Source organism: Oncorhynchus nerka, linkage group LG4 (genome assembly GCF_034236695.1).
Source record: "Oncorhynchus nerka isolate Pitt River linkage group LG4, Oner_Uvic_2.0, whole genome shotgun sequence".
NCBI classification, from domain to species: domain Eukaryota; kingdom Metazoa; phylum Chordata; class Actinopteri; order Salmoniformes; family Salmonidae; genus Oncorhynchus; species Oncorhynchus nerka.
The window spans coordinates 60,207,210-60,224,786 of record NC_088399.1 but is presented as its reverse complement, the minus strand read 5'-3'; the positions used below and the strand labels follow the sequence as shown (position 1 = coordinate 60,224,786).

The following is a 17,577-nucleotide window of genomic DNA, read 5'->3' as shown; positions in this document are numbered from 1 at the left end:
TCTTGTTCTTTCGTAGATCTTCAATTATAGATGCTGTCGTGTATTCTGTGTCATCCAGTGCTTTCACATGTTATTATAATACAGAACGGTGAGGGGTGAGCAGTGGTACACTGTCTGACCGTCATCTAGATTGGCTATCAGGATCCACACAGACATAATCTAGAAACACTGAGCAAGCTGTCCTGAATACCATGGTGATGTGTGTACAAGATACAGGACTGTTAAGAGCGAGACAAGTCAACTGATAGTATAGTATGTGACCCTACTCTGTACAGAACATACTATGCATAAGTGCATACTTGTAGATCCAGGTTAAATGCATTGGATTTATTCGTAGTCAAATCCTTCACAGATTGGCACATCTCAAGCCTGCATTTATACATACAGTACAATGAACTAAATGGCAATGGAGGTAAGACATAATGATACTGGATACATTTTAAAATGGTGACTTTTATATCCGGCAAGCTAAAGTGGAACAATCGTGCATCATATCCGTCCAACCGATACACACCGAAACGTCCCATTGTTGACAGTGAACACACACAGCAAAACCCACATATCTCATTTCACTCTGCTCCAGGAACAGAGTACAGACAATATCCTAGGCACAAGGTGGACACAGTAAGGAAGAGAGAGTGGAACTTTCCAAGTTCCTCACCAAACCAGGTAAGCATTGTATTTGTAATGGAAACCCAGCTGCCTCTTTGTCTAGTAAATGTACTTATCAGTAATAATGTGTAAATGTACTTATCAGTAATAATGTGTAAATGTATGTATCAGTAATAATGTGTAAATGTATGTATCCGTAATTATGTGTCAATGTATGTATCAGAAATAATATGTAAATGTCATTGTAAATCACCAGCTTGTTTCATGTGGCTGTAAATATGCGTCGCTTTACTTTGGAGCCGCCGCCAACGCACCATCCCCTCTGTGTCGCTCTCTCCCTCTGTCTCCCTCTCTCATTTCAAGTCCAATAATCTTTGACTGAGTCACGTGGAAACACAGAGAGAAGTAGAATGTTGTCTCTCTCGCTCTCTGTAATGTTAAACGGGAGAAACAAGGTCAGAGCTGTTGAATGGATATCTGATCTTAGGGGGTTTCACATGTCCTGGGTGTTGCATGGCTTCTTTGTTGGACTCTATCCATTCTAAACATGAAGGTTTCAGTCCCTCTTGTTTAAGTTAAGAGGCAACGCCAAGATTCAGGCGCTACAAGTTAAGTTAATAAACATATTGGACAGAAGGGTCAAATCAGATGTTTTCTGTTTTAGTTTTGTCCTGAATTCACCTGAAATGTATTTGGCCTTTGGTTTACCTGGATTGTCGTCAGAATTTGATACATGTTCTTTCTTCTTTACAATTCTCTCACAAAGGAAAGTCTTTGATTCGATTCAGTCAAAACCGGACAATTCGTTTCTGTGGTAAAGGTTGAGGAAAACTTCCTTGCCCTGCACAAAACCTCACCCTCATAAGCGTTCGAAGGCGGCGTTTACCTTTGCAAGAAGGAACTTACCCCGGACACCCGAATAACAGATCTGATTGAATAGGTCAGGGTTTCCCATACTTGGTGCACATTTTGGTTTTAGCTCTGGCACTACACAGCTGATTCACATAGTCAACTCATCATCAAGCTTGGGTCATCTGTGGGTCCCGAGGATGGAGTTTGGGAAACGCTGGAATAGACTCCTAGATTGTGAGCTGGTTTGGTATGTTGAATGGTGAGTTTAGTTATCTTGTGGCTTATCTTGTAGATTCTTCGATTAAACTCAGCTGTTCATAATGCCATTCATGACATCTTCCTTTACCCCAATCAAAGTATTCCCTGCTTAAAGATACCATATGTACATGAAAACAAACCAGCCCTCCTATTACTATTATGGACCGTTATTAGTTATCATTTTTATGGTCAACTATGTCAAGTCATATGTATTCATCCACCTCTGGCCTGCTCGCCTCCCTACCACTGAGGAAGTACAGTTCCCGCGCAGCCCAGTCAAAACTGTTCGCTGCTCTGGCCCCCAATGGTGGAACAAACTCCCTCACGACGCCAGGACAGCGGAGTCAATCACCACCTTCCGGAGACACCTGAAACCCCACCTCTTTCAGGAATACCTAGGATAGGATAAAGTAATCCTTCTCACCCCCCCCCCCCTTAAAAGATTTAGATGCACTATTGTAAAGTGGCTGTTCCACTGGATGTCTTAAGGTGAACGCACCAATTTGTAAGTCGCTCTGGATAAGAGCGTCTGCTAAATGACTTAAATGTAAATGTAAAAATGTACATTTATAAAGCCCTTTTGACATCAGCAGATGTTCAAGGGTCTCTTGGCCTTAACCAGATAGCCCAGATGTCTCCTCAGCTAGGAATGTTAGACATTTCCTAGTTATCTACGCGAGTTGCCATAGATATCTGACGGACCAATGGCAATGACCTGCGTGTGGGTCCTGAGCTCTCATTGGTTCAAAAATAGGATTTTTGCAAGAGGAATTTGAGTGGAAGAGAAGGAGGCGGGTGCAGTAAGGGCAGTTTTGTTGTTGTAAGGGCAGTTTAGCTACTTGCTCACCTTTCGTTCTGACTACTGGTTGTCTTTGTCACAGGTAGGAACTAGTACTATTATTATTTATCTGAGTGTGTATATTAGTGACCATATTGCCAAATTACAAAAATGTGAGTGACTTTAGAGTGGTTTCTGTTTTTTGGGCTGGCATCCTTTATGAATTTCAGACTTTTATGATGTGGGCTAAGTTCAAGTTTTATTGCCACTTACACAAGTATAGTGAAATGCAAGCTCTATCAAACAGTGCAGTAAACAATATCAAAATAGTATAACAAATACAAATATATATAAAGAAAAGCCAAGAAATAAGAAAGAGGACATTGGTTACACTTTCTATGAACCACCTGTATATAAGGCATATTTAATGCATTTATAGTGCCTTCTACACTATAAAGCATTTTAGACTTAATAAACCTTAATTACAGGTGGTGATTGTGTAAAACACACTTCTATAAAGGCTATCATTGCATTCAAATGTATTTATCAATATTTTAACAAATGCATTTCATTTGACTTCTGATGGCTCATGACTGCTTCGGTGATCAAATCTGAGTTTTCAGCAATGACACGTTCCCTCATTCCTCACATGTCTTCATTCATGCATGAAACAGTGGTGTGGTTGTATCACATGGTCTCTCTCATTTCCTCTTTCGTAGGTGAAATTCAGACATGGACATGGAGTACTTGCCATCCTACGTGAGTGTTAGGAATCTCTGTCCCCTTTGTCTATCCATCTTTCATCTCTTCTTTATCTGTCGACATCTCTGCATCTTAGTTTCGTCACTTTTTCATTCGCCTTACCTGTCCTACCGCCTCTTTTTCCTGCACGATGGTTGACGAGTGTACGTTTAGAATTCTTACAATCCTCCATTGTGAAATGGAAGCGTGTGAAACCTTCAGGATAATGCCCGCCCAGGCAAAATGCACATTTGCCGGTTTCACTCCCCTCTCTCTCCCTCACAGTCCTCATCTTGTCACTGTTTTGCTGAGCTCTCTCTCACTCCCCTTTCTCACTCCCCTTTCTCACCCCCCCCCCCCTCCCACCCTCTCATCTGTCTCCTTGTCCTTCCACTTAACCATTTTCTTCACCCTCTTCCATTTTGTCCCCTTTCCAATGCCGTTTCTCTGCCTTACCCTACCCCTCTGTCTGTCTATTTCCCCTATCGTCGCCCTCTATCCTCCTCCATTGGCCTTGCCCTTCCTCTCTCACTCATTCTTTCGCTGGTCCTCTCCTAGGAGATGTCCTGGGGTACCTTGGGTACTGTAAGGCCCTTCCTTAACTTCCATGCTAAGAAAGATGCTCTGAACATTCAGACTGCTCTGCAACAGAAAGGTACAGCCTCAGTCATCATAACTCATAATGATTATAAAGTATATGGGCTTCAAGGCTCGTTTTGTTCCCTTGGGTATTAAAAATGATTTGCATTATTTATTTATTTTTTAAAATCTCCTTTCCGGTCTGATTACAGATGCACCTACTCTGATAAAAATCCTGACCAACCGCAGCAATGCTCAAAGACAAATCATCGCTCAGATCTTCAAAACCATCACCGAGAAGGTAACTAGTAACTACAATACTGGGACAAGGTTACCCACTTCAAATCCTAACCTCAGCCATTACAGCTAAAAATTCCAAACTGACCATAGTTCAGACACACTGACTATGTGTTGTCCCCCTGAACCAGGAGCTGTCCTCTGGGCTGAAGAAGGCCCTGTCTGGGGAGTTGGAGAATTTGCTGTTGGCCTTGCTGATGACCCCACTGCAGTTTGAGGCCTATCGTCTGAGACAATCCATGGAGGTGAGGGATGGTGGGACAGATGGAGACAGGAGAAAGAGGGTGGAAGGGAGGGATAGAGAGAGAGAGAGAGAGAGAGAGAGAGAGAGACTTTTTAAATAAAACAAATACCTTTATTGGTCCAATAATTTACATAACTTTTGTACACTCTTTACTACATTGTAACAGTAATAAACAGTTCAAACCAAGCCACTCCTCGTCGTCCACTGTACATAGAACCCCACACCTCTACAAGGTCCCCCAGATGGCTCACCACAGTAAGCATTATCCAGTGTCAGCCGAGCTCTGTGATCCTTACATCCCAGCCACTGCATCACATACTTTCTGGTCTTCAACACTGCCATTTTTAACTGCCCCAATAAATCTAGGACATCCTGGTCTGGCCCATTGTAGCCCCCCAGTAAGTCTAGGACATCCTGCTCTGGCCCATTGTAGCCCCCCAGTAAGTCTAGGACATCCTGCTCTGGCCCACTGAAGCCCACCAGTAGATCTAGGACATCCTGCTCTGGCCCAATGTTGCCCCGCAATAAGTCTAGGACATCCTGCTCTGCCCCACTGTAGCCCCCCAGTAAGTCTAGGACATCCTGCTCTGGTCCACTGTAGCCACCCAGTAAGTCTAGGACATCCTGCTCTGGCCCAATGTTGCCCCGCAATAAGTCTAGGACATCCTGCTCTGGCCCACTGAAGCCCACCAGTAAATCTAGGATATCCTGCTCTGGCCCACTGTAGCCCCCCAGTAAGTCTAGGACATCCTGCTCTGCCCCACTGTAAACACCCAGTAAGTCTAGGACATCCTGCTCTGCCCCACAGTAAACACCCAGTAAGTCTAGGACATCCTGCTCTGCCCCACTGTAAACACCCAGTAAGTCTAGGACATCCTGCTCTGGCCCACTGAAGCCCCCCAGTGGGAAAAAGGACATCCTGCTCTGGTCCACTGTTGCCCCCCAGTAAGTCTAGGACATCCTGCTCTGCCCAACTGTAGCCACCCAGTAAGTCTAGGACATCCTGCTCTGGCCCACTGTAGCCGCCCAATAAGTCTAGGACATCCTGCTCTGGCCCACTAGCCCACCAGTAAGTCTAGGACATCCTGCTCTGGCCCACTGTACCCACCCAGTAAGTCTAGGACATCCTGCTCTGCCCCACTGTAGCCACCCAGTAAGTCTAGGACATCCTGCTCTGCCCCACTGTAGCCACCCAGTAAGTCTAGGACATCTTGCTCTGGCCCACTGTAGCCCCCGTGTAAGTCTAGGACATCCTGCACTGGCCCACTGTAGCCCCCCAGTAAGTCTAGGACATCCTGCACTGGCCCACTGTAGCCCCCCAGTAAGTCTAGGACATCCTGCACTGGCCCACTGCAGCCACCCAGTAAGTCTAGGACATCTTGCTCTGGCCCACTGTAGCCCCCCAGTAAGTCTAGGACATCCTGCACTGGCCCACTGTAGCCCCCCAGTAAGTCTAGGACATCCTGCACTGGCCCACTGCAGCCCCCCAGTAAGTCTAGGACATCTTGCTCTGGCCCACTGTAGCCCCCCAGTAAGTCTAGGACATCCTGCTCTGGCCCACTGTAGCCACCCAGTAAGTCTAGGACATGCTGCTCTGCCCCACTGTAGCCACCCAGTAAGTCTAGGACATCCTGCTCTGCCCCACTGTAGCCACCCAGTAAGTCTAGGACATCCTGCTCTGCCCCACTGTAGCCACCCAGTAAGTCTAGGGCATCCTGCTTTGCCCCACTGTAGCCCCCCAGTAAGTCTAGGGCATCCTGCTCTGGCCCACTGTAGCCCCCCAGTAAGTCTAGGGCATCCTGCTTTGCCCCACTGTAGCCACCCAGTAAGTCTAGGACATCCTGCTCTGGCCCACTGTAGCCCCCCAATAAGTCTAGGACATCCTGCTCTACCCCACTGTAGCCCCCCAGTAAGTCTGGGATATCTTGCTCTGCCCCACTGTAGCCCCCCAGTAAGTCTAGGATATCTTGCTCTGCCCCACTGTGGCCCCCAGTAAGTCTAGGATATCTTGCTCTGGCCCACTGTCGCCCCCAAGTAAGTCTAGGACACCCTGCTCTGGCCCATCTCCCCGTAACCAACCCTTCCCTCTTCTCCCAGTTCACCTCAAACAATAGAAAAGCCATGCTAACCTCTTCCACATCTCCCTTCCTCTTGGCAAACACTGCCACATCATCAGCATAAGCCAGCACTTAACTGAACCCTACCTACTGTCCCCGGAACTGGCATCCCCTACAGCCTCTCCCTCAGCCTACACAGCAGTGGTTATATAGCTAGACAGTAGAGCTGACTCGAGAGTGGACACACCTGTCTAATCCCTCTTCTAACTGGGACTGGCCGGCTCAGCCCACCCCCCACATTTACCATATCTGAAGCCCCAGAGGACAATGATCTAAACCCACTACCCAGGCCAAACGCTTTCATGTTCCTAAACAGATAGGCATGCCACACTTTCAAAAGTTTTATCTTCATCAATAGAAATGAGTCCAAGATCCTGATCATACATCCTAGTGAAGTCTGAGGGAGGGCAGGTGCATGGAACATTGATCAGACATACTGTAAATGTGCAGATGAGCAACATACAGTAATTGAAATGAGGAAGTGTATTTTTATTATATCCAGGGCATTGGCACAGATGAGGAGGGTTTGCTAGAGATTCTGTGCACCAGGTCACCCAAGGCGCTTGCCAACATCACCTCCACCTACAAGGAGCGTAAGTTACAACACTTCAAGGATATTACAAAAGACGCCATTATCTATATCGCTGCAATCCCTTCATAACACCGCAATGGCAGAATTGCTCTTCCATCAATACCGTTCTACTGTGATATGTTCTAATGAAGTCATCACCAAAGTATTCAGAGGCCAAATAATGTCCCCATAACTTGTGTGTGTTTAGAGTATAATAAGGATCTGGAGACGGACCTGAAGGGTGAGACCAGTGGGGACTTTGCCAAACTCGTCCTGGCCTTACTCAAGGTAAACCTTTGTCCCTCTCCTCTCCCGGACAGAAATCCTCTTCACTGGAGCCTTGTTATAAGCCTTGTTATATGCCTTGTTATAAGACACCAACATGTTACACTTATTAGAAGATCCTCTGAAAGATTGTCTGCTAAATGACTAAATTGTACATGGACATTTTAACCCTTGTGTAGTCTTATCATTCTGTATACTCCCCTTGTCCTAAGGGTAAGAAAATTAACCCGCCTTCAATAAACCCCTAAAATGAAGCAGCTTAATTGAATTTTAAACCCCAAATCTATTTTGCATGAAGAAACAGCCTGTCCATTCATCACAAACTTTGTGAATACCTGGGTTTTACCTCTTCACAGTGCAGAAAGATGGCATTTAATCAGTGGACACCACTTGTTTTTATTACAACACACCTAATAATTGTTTTCTTTACTAAAGTAGAGGTTTATTATTATTGCTAAAGGTACTGCATAGGTGTAAACATACATTTTTAGCAAGAGCTAGCACTTGTACAGCCTAAGAAAATAGCAGAAATGTGCAGAGAGTCGTTTTGAATGCATTTTATTGAAGGGAAACAATAACAGTCTTGAACTTTTTTGGCAACATAGTGATATATTCTTATATACTGTACAATGAGGAATTCAACTCCCATTTTTGAACCATTGCCCCCACCCACAAGGTGTATAAACAACAACAACAAATAAGAATAAAATAATAGATACAAAACAAAAATGTGAAGAACATTAATCAATCAACTCTAATTAGCACATGTAGGACAGTATGCAAGTGTGTGTGCATGGACTTTGCAGACGTATTTCTCACATGTGCAGCACATAGTATTTGTTTTACAGCCCTTCTTTGGGAGACAGAATTGGCATCTCCTCCTCTTGCTTGCCCCAGCCTCAGGTGGATAAGGACAAGATTCAGCCCCCTGAACAGCTTTCACAAGCGCTGCAGAGGATGATCTGCGGGGGAGGTGCTCCCTTCTTTGAATGTGTGGGGTTATAAGTACCTGTCCCAGCTGCTTCAGGAACACCCTCCACTTGTTCCACTTATCAGGCATCCAGGTAGGGTTGATATTGTTCCATATCATGAAGGCATTGCATGAGGACACATCAATCATATAATGGAAGATGACCACCAGGGGCCAGCGGGCAGTCCTTCAGCTGTAAGTTCCAATCATCTTGTCCAGGTTGTCCACACCTCCTTTGTTGTGGTTGTAGGCCAGGATGATGTCTGGCTTCCTCTTCTCACAATCACTGATCTCAGCCGTTTAGTGCAGTGTGCCCAGGATGACCACATTCTTTTTCTTTTTAGGGCGTTAAGATACTAGAGTGGTGGTAGGGGTGAAGGCAAACTTTGATGAGAAAGCCTCTCTCCCCCTTGTTGCAAGGAGTGCAGGGGGAGCTCAGGTTTGTTTTTTAGTACTGTGCCAACCATGGTGATCTTCCTCTTCAGGAGCTGCTGGTTGTGTGCGTTTTGTTTTTTGTGTGTTTTTGTGGTGTGCAAATGATTTTATAACTGCCCTAAGACAATCTTTGTATCCTGGTGGAGTACAGCTTTCATGGAAATATGAACAAAGGCAATGTTTCACATTTTTTAATGTTGGGGTCACTCTCGGAAAAGCAATCAAATTTCAAGTTGAAAAATATCATTTAGGGGGTTCTCTCTGCTTTTAAACATAGTGGCTGGTCATTTTTGACCCATAAATCTTCTTAGGGCTGCAATCCCGTTAACGGGATAGATATGACAACAGCCAGTGAAAATGCAGGGCGCCAAATTCAAAACAACAGAAATCTCATATGTTGGAGTCAACAGAAATCAGAAATCACATTATAAATATTCCCTTACTTTTGACGATCTTCATCAGAATGCACTCCCAGGAATCGCAGTTCCACAATAATTGCTTGATTTGTTCGATAATGTCCATTATTTATGTCCAAGTAGCTACTTTTGTTAGCGCGCTTAGTACACAAATCCAAACGCTCGTGCAGGTCCATACGAACGTCGGACGAAAAGTTATATTACAGGTCGAAGAAACTTGTCAAACTAAGTATAGAATCAATCTTTAGGATGTTTTTATCTTAAATCTTCAATAAAGTTCCAACCGGAGAATTCCTATGTCTGTAGAGAAGCCATGGAACGCAGGTCGCTATCATGTGAAATGCGCGTGACCAGGAACTGGCTCTCTGCCAGACCACTGACTCAAAGAGCTCCCATCCGGGCTCTACAACACAGTATAAGCTTCATTCAAGTTTCTAAAGACGGTGGACATCTAATGGAAGCCCTAGGAAGTGCAACTTTATCCATATCCCACTGTGTATTCAATAGGGGCTGTGTTGAAAATCGACCAACCTCAGATTTCCCACTTCCTGTTTGGATTTCTTCTCAGGTTTTTGCCTGCCATATGAGTTCTGTTATACTCGCAGACATCATTCAAACAGTTTTAGAAACGTCAGAGTGTTTTCTATTCAATACTAATAATACTATGCATATACGGTGTATTAGCAACTGGGACTGAGGAGCAGGCCGTTTACTCTGGGCACCTTTCATCCAAGCTACTCAATATTGCCCCTGCAGCCATAAGAAGTTAAGACAACACAAGGGTTAAATTAGGTAAATAATAGAATTTAAAATGTTTAGAAATACTGATCTTGATCCCACTCTCTTCCTCTCTATTCCTCTACTGCTTCACACTCAATAGAAGAAAAAGGTAGTAGGAATGGTGCAAAGAGACACAGAGGTACGTACAGTGTGTAAAGCACGAAGCAAGTATTTTTGAGTGGTGTGTGTGTGTGTGTGTGTGTGTGTGTGTGTGTGTGTGTGTGTGTGTGTGTGTGTGTGTGTGTGTGTGTGTGTGTGTGTGTGTGTGTGTGTGTGTGTGTGTTTAATCGTATGTGCTTGTGACTGAGCAGGCTCTCGCTGAAGCTATCAATCAGGCGAAGGCAGATCCTGGACCATGGATCACCATTCTGACTACCAGAGACTCTGAACATCTTAACAAAGGTGTGTGTGTTTGTGTGTGTGTGTGGTTTTACTTTGTATGCATGTGTGTGGGCCTTTTTTAGATTGAACTTTATGTAACACTGTTGTGTTGTGCGTGCAGTGTTCGTCAATTTGGAGAGTGAGAAGCAAGAGACAGTGGATAAAGCAATAGAGAAAGCATTCAGTGGAGATGTGAGACTTGGGCTGAAAACATTGGGTAAAACACTGGAATGTGTGTGCATGTGTGTGGGTGTGCATCCCTGTGTGTGTGTGTGTCATGTGTTTCATGTGTACATCTATCTTACATCATATGCTTACATCATTACTAATGAAATGGATGTCTGGTGAAAACGTGCCCACAAGCAGCAGAGCACGGAGTGCACTGTACATACAGTAGAGGTATGTGAATATGTGCAGGGACTCACACACAAAGGATCACTAACCTTTCTCTCTGATAACAGTGCGTTGCATACAGAGCCCAAACCTCTACCTGGCTCAGAGACTGGAGACCATGAAGGTAAACGTGTTCCGAACACATGAGTCCGTCTGTCCGTCCGTCTTGTCTGTCTTTGGGGGTGTTTGGTTGGTTAAACTCTGTTTGTGCCCTCCAGGCAGCCATAGTCCAGGGGGTGATGGTGTCCCACAGTGAGGAGGATCTGCTGTGTGTGAGAGTGGCTTATCTCAGAAAGACGGGCACCTCACTCTATACAGCCCTACAGGTCAGGCACACACATACGCATGGACACACACACACACACATATACAATCATATGTACACTGTATGTGTACCCAGTGGTGTAGTGGGGTCTACAGGCAGGTATACCCACTTTAAAAAAATGGGCATTGCCTATACTCACGTCTTCATCCCCACTGATGCGAATCAAAGTATTGTAGTAGAGGTATACGCCGTATCATATATTATATTACGGGAGACAATTTTAGTGCTCATCAATGCATTCTCTACCAGAACATTGGTTGGCCCTCTTTGATGTCACATAGGTTAATACATTGCTGTGTTTTCCCACTGTACCTAACAGCAATACTAAACTTTAGACATCTGAGTTACCACCCCCGGTCTCTGGGATGGTTAACTCTGGAAATCTATTTGGTCTCTACTGAGTTAAATCAGCTTTTAGTTTTTTTGCACTTTATTTGTGGAACAATCTTAAAATGTTCTTAAATTTGAGGTTCTGGTGCCTAGAGGGCATTTCAGAAAGCTAATTGAGGATGTTATTACTGATGAAAGGGTTCGTTTTTTAATGGACACTTTTTCTTCTTCCTGCTTGCATTTTGTATTTGTATTTTGATGTGTGTATTTTCTGTAATTCAGGACTCATCTGTGAAAGAGATCTTGGTTTCAATATGACTCCCTGATAAAATAAAGGTCCAATCAAAAAAGAATATTATGTAGAACAATAGAGAAATCATGCATAAAGTAGCCTACACAAATGCAGCTCTCAAACCCTTCTTCTCCGTCTTACATCACCCACTATTGACTTCATGTGAACTACAGATGTAGGAGCTTACTTTTTGATTTGATTTGATCACTCATTTGATGTTTTAAAAAGGCTTCTAAGGTTTTGAAATACCATTTTGGAAATTCAGACCCCTACAAAAATAACCATGAATTATAATCCACATAATAATTCACATTTCCTGTTGCTGCAGGATTATTTTCCTGCTGAAGTAAACTAGCTCCAATTAAGATCCGACATCTGTAAAATCCCGACGCTGTGTATTACTTTTAGAAACGTCAATAATCATTGCTTTCAAACCGTTTTTTTAAACATATGCTGATATGCCTCTTATCTTTCATATCAGAGAGAAATATGATTTCAAATTTAAAAAAGATTCACTTACTGTAGCAGTTTGGCACAGAGCCACACGGCTGCTGTGCCTCCAGCCGAAGAACGACGCTTCAGCTCAATTTCCTCCCCAGTTGCATTCCCTTTTCTGACGCAAACTTCTCCGTCATCACGCAATGTCTGTTTAGATTTGCTCTGGGATGCAATAGGGATGCTAGGATGTTCTAGCGCAGGGCTGTCCATCCCTGTTCCTGGAGAGTTACCATCCTGTAGGTTTTCACTCCATCCCTCATCTAGATGACCTGATTCTAATAATTAGCTGGTTGAGAAGCTGAATCAGGTTAGTCACAACTGGGGTTGGAGTGAAAACCTACAGGAGGGTAGTTCTCCAGGAACAGGGATGGACAGCCCTGTGCTAGAACATCCTAGCATCCCTATTGCATCCCAGAGCAAATCTAAACAGACATTGTCATTTATTATAGGTTATATTAACTATGTTTTTTATTTAGTTTTCCTCATAACATATTTTATCATTTCTGTTTATTTATACTTGTCTTCATTTCTTGTTATATATGTATTTCTGTGTTCTTTAATGTCTTCCTCAACTAATTGCTGCACCTGGTCGTTCATCAGAGCCTTCTGAGGACCATGAGTTGTTCTCCAGGACGAGGCTGATAAATCATTCCACAAAATCACAGTCGATTGTAATGCAATCATCAGGCAGTGAAGTGTAGATGGAAAGTGTGTCATGTAATATGGAACTGATTTTTATTTCTTTAATAAGTTCCATCTGAAATATGTTCAGGTTAATGGCAAAGAGAAATGTTGTTGCCATAAATCATGTCTGATATACGCTACCGTTCAAAAGTTTGGAGTCACTTAGAAATGTCCTTGTTTTTGAAAGAGAAGCATTAGAATTAGAAATGAGAATAATTAGAAAGTAAGTCCAATGTGGGCATATATAGTTTGAAAATAGAAGGATGGAGTAATTATGACTTTGTGGCTGTGTTAACTAGTGATGACCGTGCAAGGATGGTCTACCAGTCTCTTAACATCCAATTTGTGAGAGTGAAAACCTGAAAGAAATATAGGACAAAGTATATTGTTTCTCACACAGGGTGCCTTTCCTTCACAGTGGCCATTTAGGAAATTATGGGCAGAATTAGAGTATGCCCACTTCTCCAGGCACCACTACACCACTGTGTGCACCCACCCACCAGATGTAATGCACATTTAGACTCCCACATGTACACACACTTATCTGCATGCCAGCTGCACACCTGTTTGAGGAATGAAAAACAAAATCTATGTATTTATTTCCTGTAACAAATACAGTAGAAAGGCATGTCAATGAAAGTACCTATTTACAGTATCTCAACCAAGCAGCACAGTCTTTCAATAAAATTAATTACATTTTTTTATTTTTTATGTTACAATATTTTTCAACAGAAACAATTCAAAGGTGATCACCTACAAGCACTGCTGGCTATCTGTCGATCTGAAGACTAAAGGAATGAGTTTTGTGTACAATTTCACATTAGCTCAGCCTACACATTACTATTCACATTTGTGTATTTACAGTAGACAGATGTAGGATCTTAATTTGAGCCAGTTTGCTACAGCAGGAAAACAATCCTGCATCAACTGGAAATGTAAATTGTTATGTGGATTATAATTAATACCAAATATTGTAGCGGTTGATACATTTTCTTAAGGAAAAATCAAGTCTGAAATCAAGTGAAAATTACAAACTTCAGAAGTCTTTTTAAACATTACATTCCCAAATTAAGATCCTACATCTGTATTGCTCTATGTCTCATTCCTGCACGAAAATCTAACTTTGTCCTATTGCTAATGCTCATAATGCCTATTGTTACAGTAAAGTCACACCTTCAAGTGTACTTTAATTTGAAGTGTACTTCCATACATACTTTTATGAAAATAAAAATTGGATTACAATGAAGTATATTTTCTACAACGTTCATTCCTTCTAACCAGTGCATTTAAAAAACAAACAGACAAAAACAAGTCTAAAGGGGCAGTGGAGGCAAGTTCCTAAAACCGGCAACAAATATCTGCGCAAAGATTTTGACCCTTTGGTGACTGTTTACAACAAATTCAAGTTTAAGAACAACTTGCTTCTCTCCTAATATGTCCATATGCAAAGTTTAACCTCTAACAAGAAACGTCAATGACTGGTGTTCCAGTAGAGAAAAATCCATACTTTCAGATACATATTTGCTTTGCTCATTAGCATTGGTTTCATTCATAGCCAGTCAGTCTATTTAGCCTGAGCAATACAAGCTCCAGGCCAGGGGGGTTGCACCACTTAGAACCACGAGGTGTAGAGCAGAGGAGGCACCACAGAACACAACAGAGATGCTCTGGTTGCTGGTCTGCCACTTGGTGTGGTGGGTGGGACATGTTGTAGGAGCAGTGGTAGGAGCAGGAGCAGCGGCTGTAGTAGGAGCAGGAGCAGTGGTTGTAGTAGGAGCAGGAGAAGTGGTTGTAGTAGGAGCAGGAGCAGCGGCTGTAGTAGGAGCAGGAGCAGTGGTTGTAGTAGGAGCTGGAGCAGTGGTTGTAGTAGCAGCAGAGGTAGGAGCAGGAGCAGTGGTTGTAGTAGGAGCTGGAGCAGTGGTTGTAGCAGGAGCAGGAGCAGTGGTTGTAGTAGGAGCTGGAGCAGTGGTTGTAGTAGGAGCAGGAGCAGCGGCTGTAGTAGGAGCAGGAGCAGTGGTTGTAGTGGGAGCAGGAGCAGTGGTTGTAGTAGGAGCTGGAGCAGTGGTTGTAGTAGGAGCAGGAGCAGTGGTTGTAGTAGGAGCAGGATCAGTGGTTGTAGTAGGAGCAGGAGCAGTGGTTGTAGTAGCAGCAGAGGTATGAGCAGGAGCAGTGGTTGTAGTAGGAGCAGGAGCAGTGGTTGTAGTAGGAGCAGGAGCAGTGGTTGTAGTAGCAGCAGAGGTAGGAGCAGGAGCAGTGGTTGTAGTAGGAGCAGGAGCAGTGGTTGTAGTAGGAGCAGGAGCAGTGGTTGTAGTAGGAGCAGGAGAAGTGGTTGTAGTAGGAGCAGAGGTAGGAGCAGGAGCAGAGGTTGTAGTAGGAGCAGGAGAAGTGGTTGCAGTAGGAGCAGTGGTTGTAGTAGGAGCAGGAGCAGTGGCTGTAGTAGGAGCAGGAGCAGTGGTTGTAGTAGCAGCAGAGGTAGGAGCAGGAGCAGTGGTTGTAGTAGGAGCAGGAGCAGTGGTTGTAGTAGGAGCAGGAGCAGAGGTTGTAGTACGAGCAGGAGCAGAGGTTGTAGTAGGAGCAGGAGCAGTGGTTGTAGTAGGAGCAGGAGCAGTGGTTGTAGTAGGAGCAGGAGCAGAGGTTGTAGTAGGAGCAGGAGCAGTGGTTGTATTAGGAGCAGGAGCAGAGGTTGTAGTAGGAGCAGGAGAAGTGGTTGTAGTAGGAGCAGGAGCAGTGGTTGTAGTAGGAGCAGGAGCAGTGGTTGTAGTAGGAGCAGGAGCAGTGGTTGTAGTAGGAGCAGGAGCAGAGGTTGTAGTAGGAGCAGGAGCAGTGGTTGTAGTAGGAGCAGGAGCAGAGGTTGTAGTAGGAGCAGGAGCAGTGGTTGTAGTAGGGCAGGAGCAGAGGTTGTAGTAGGAGCAGGTGGTTGTAGTAGGAGCAGGAGCAGTGGTTGTAGTAGGAGCAGGAGCAGTGGTTGTAGTAGGAGCAGGAGCAGTGGTTGTAGTAGGAGCAGGAGCAGTGGTTGTAGTAGGAGCAGGAGCAGTGGTTGTAGTAGGAGCAGGAGCAGTGGTTGTAGTAGGAGCAGGAGCAGAGGTTGTAGTAGGAGCAGGAGTATTGGTTGTAGTAGGAGCAGTAGTTGTAGGAGCAGCCATTGCAGGAGCAGCTGTTGTTGGAGCAGCTGTTGTTGGAGCAGCTGTTGTTGGAGCAGCCGTTGTTGGAGCAGCCGTTGTTGGAGCAGCCATTGTTGGAGTAGCGGTTCATTAGTATCCTGAATACAGAGAATGATAGAGAATATATATAATATGATAGAGAATGTAGAGTCTATGTCCTGAACATACCACGTTCCTCTGGTTCCAGGAAGATTGTGTGTGATAGAAGAAACAGTTGAGTCAATGTGGACTGCAAAGCATTCTTAAAGGGACATTTCACTCATAAATGAAGATTTGTCAGATGTTTTCAGACCTCAAAAGTAGACTCGTGTCAAGATGAAACATTGATTGTGTGGATCTGGCTATAGGCCTCAATCCCAAATTAATGGATTAGCACTGTCTAATTTCCTAGATTTCCTGGATTTATTTGGTGCTCATGTTTTCCATTCATTTGAAATGGAGGCGCAGAGCTGGATCTACACAACCAATGTCATTGGACATAGTTTCGTCTTGACTACTTTAGAGGTCAGAAAAAGTCTAACAAACTTTTATTTGAAAGTGCAATGTCCCTTAAAAGCTTTAATCCTTAGCTGCTCGATCCATTTTTGGATTTATTAATGGATGATATGTACCCATTGATTCTTGAAGAAAATAACTTATAAAGGCCTCATGAGCTTAGGGCTCTATTCAATCTGGATCGCTGAAGTGTTACAGATTGCGCGCTAGAAATGTGAAAGGTAATTTATGATGGAGACGGACAATGTGCAGTGTTTCCAGTGAATGCCGTCTCCGCTAACGCGTTGCCTTTCCATTTCAATCACACTGTAAAGTTGAATTTCTGCGACATGGATCGAATAGAGCCCTTAGTTCAACTGTCGTACCCCATCAGAATCCAAAATGCAAGCAGAATCCAAACTCCAATATTTGGTCTCGACCCCACCCTGTGCAACTGGGTCCTGGACTTCCTGACGGGCCGCCCCCAGGTAGTGAGAGTAGGAAACAACATCTCCACCCTGCTGATCCTCAACACTGGGGCCCCACAAGGGTGTGTTCTCAGCCCTCTCCTGTACTCCCTGTTCACCCATGACTGCATGGCCATGCACGCCTCCAACTCAATCATCAAGTTTGCAGACGACACTACAGTGGTAGGCTTGATTACCAACAACGACGAGACGGCCTACAGGGAGGAGATAAGGGCCCTTGGAGAGTGGTGTCAGGAAAATAACTTCACACTCAATGTCAACAAAACAAAGGAGATGATCGTGGACTTCAGGAAACAGCAAAGGGAGCAGCCCCCTATCCACATCGACGGGACAGTAGTGGAGAAGGTGGAAAGTTTTAAGTTCCTCGGCGTATACATCACGGACAAACTGAAATGGTTCACCCACACAGACAGCGTGGTGAAGAAGGCACAGCAGTGCCTCAAAATTCGGCTTGACACCAAAAACACTCACAAACTTTTACAAATGCACAATCGAGAGCATCCTGTCGGGTTGTATCACCGCCTGGTACGGCAACTGCTCCACCCACAACCGCAAGGCTCTCCAGAGGGTAGTGAGGTCTGCATAACGCATCACCGGGGGCAAACTACCTGCCCTC

The 17,577-nt window shown here is 44.3% G+C and overlaps 1 protein-coding gene across 3 annotated transcripts; it reads left to right on the top strand.

Moving 5' to 3' along the window:
- The first annotated feature begins 563 nt into the window (after positions 1 to 563).
- On the top strand, positions 564 to 14,081 carry anxa14 (annexin A14). Of its 3 annotated transcripts, none has more exons than XM_029658027.2 (13): positions 564 to 669; positions 3,220 to 3,259; positions 3,800 to 3,896; positions 4,033 to 4,121; positions 4,249 to 4,362; positions 6,981 to 7,071; positions 7,258 to 7,337; positions 10,036 to 10,074; positions 10,247 to 10,337; positions 10,438 to 10,533; positions 10,778 to 10,833; positions 10,928 to 11,035; positions 13,571 to 14,081. In XM_029658027.2, the coding sequence occupies exons 2-13, from the start codon at positions 3,233 to 3,235 to the stop codon at positions 13,628 to 13,630; spliced, it is 948 nt and encodes a 315-aa protein (XP_029513887.1). In that variant the 5' UTR covers positions 564 to 669; positions 3,220 to 3,232; the 3' UTR covers positions 13,631 to 14,081. The 3 variants fall into 3 exon arrangements, with proteins under 3 accessions (XP_029513887.1, XP_029513889.1, XP_029513888.1); XM_029658028.2 differs by lacking the exon at positions 564 to 669 and adding an exon at positions 2,539 to 2,603; XM_029658029.2 differs by lacking the exon at positions 10,438 to 10,533.
- The last annotated feature ends 3,496 nt before the right edge of the window (positions 14,082 to 17,577 follow it).

Bases quoted from the DNA above. Each gene is read 5' to 3' on its own strand.
- anxa14 (XM_029658027.2), top strand. From the start codon at position 3,233: ATGGACATGGAGTACTTGCCATCCTAC. The intron at 7,338-10,035 runs GTAAACCTTTGT...CACACTCAATAG, and splicing joins TCGTCCTGGCCTTACTCAAG to AAGAAAAAGGTAGTAGGAAT. The intron at 10,534-10,777 runs GTAAAACACTGG...CTCTGATAACAG, and splicing joins ACTTGGGCTGAAAACATTGG to TGCGTTGCATACAGAGCCCA.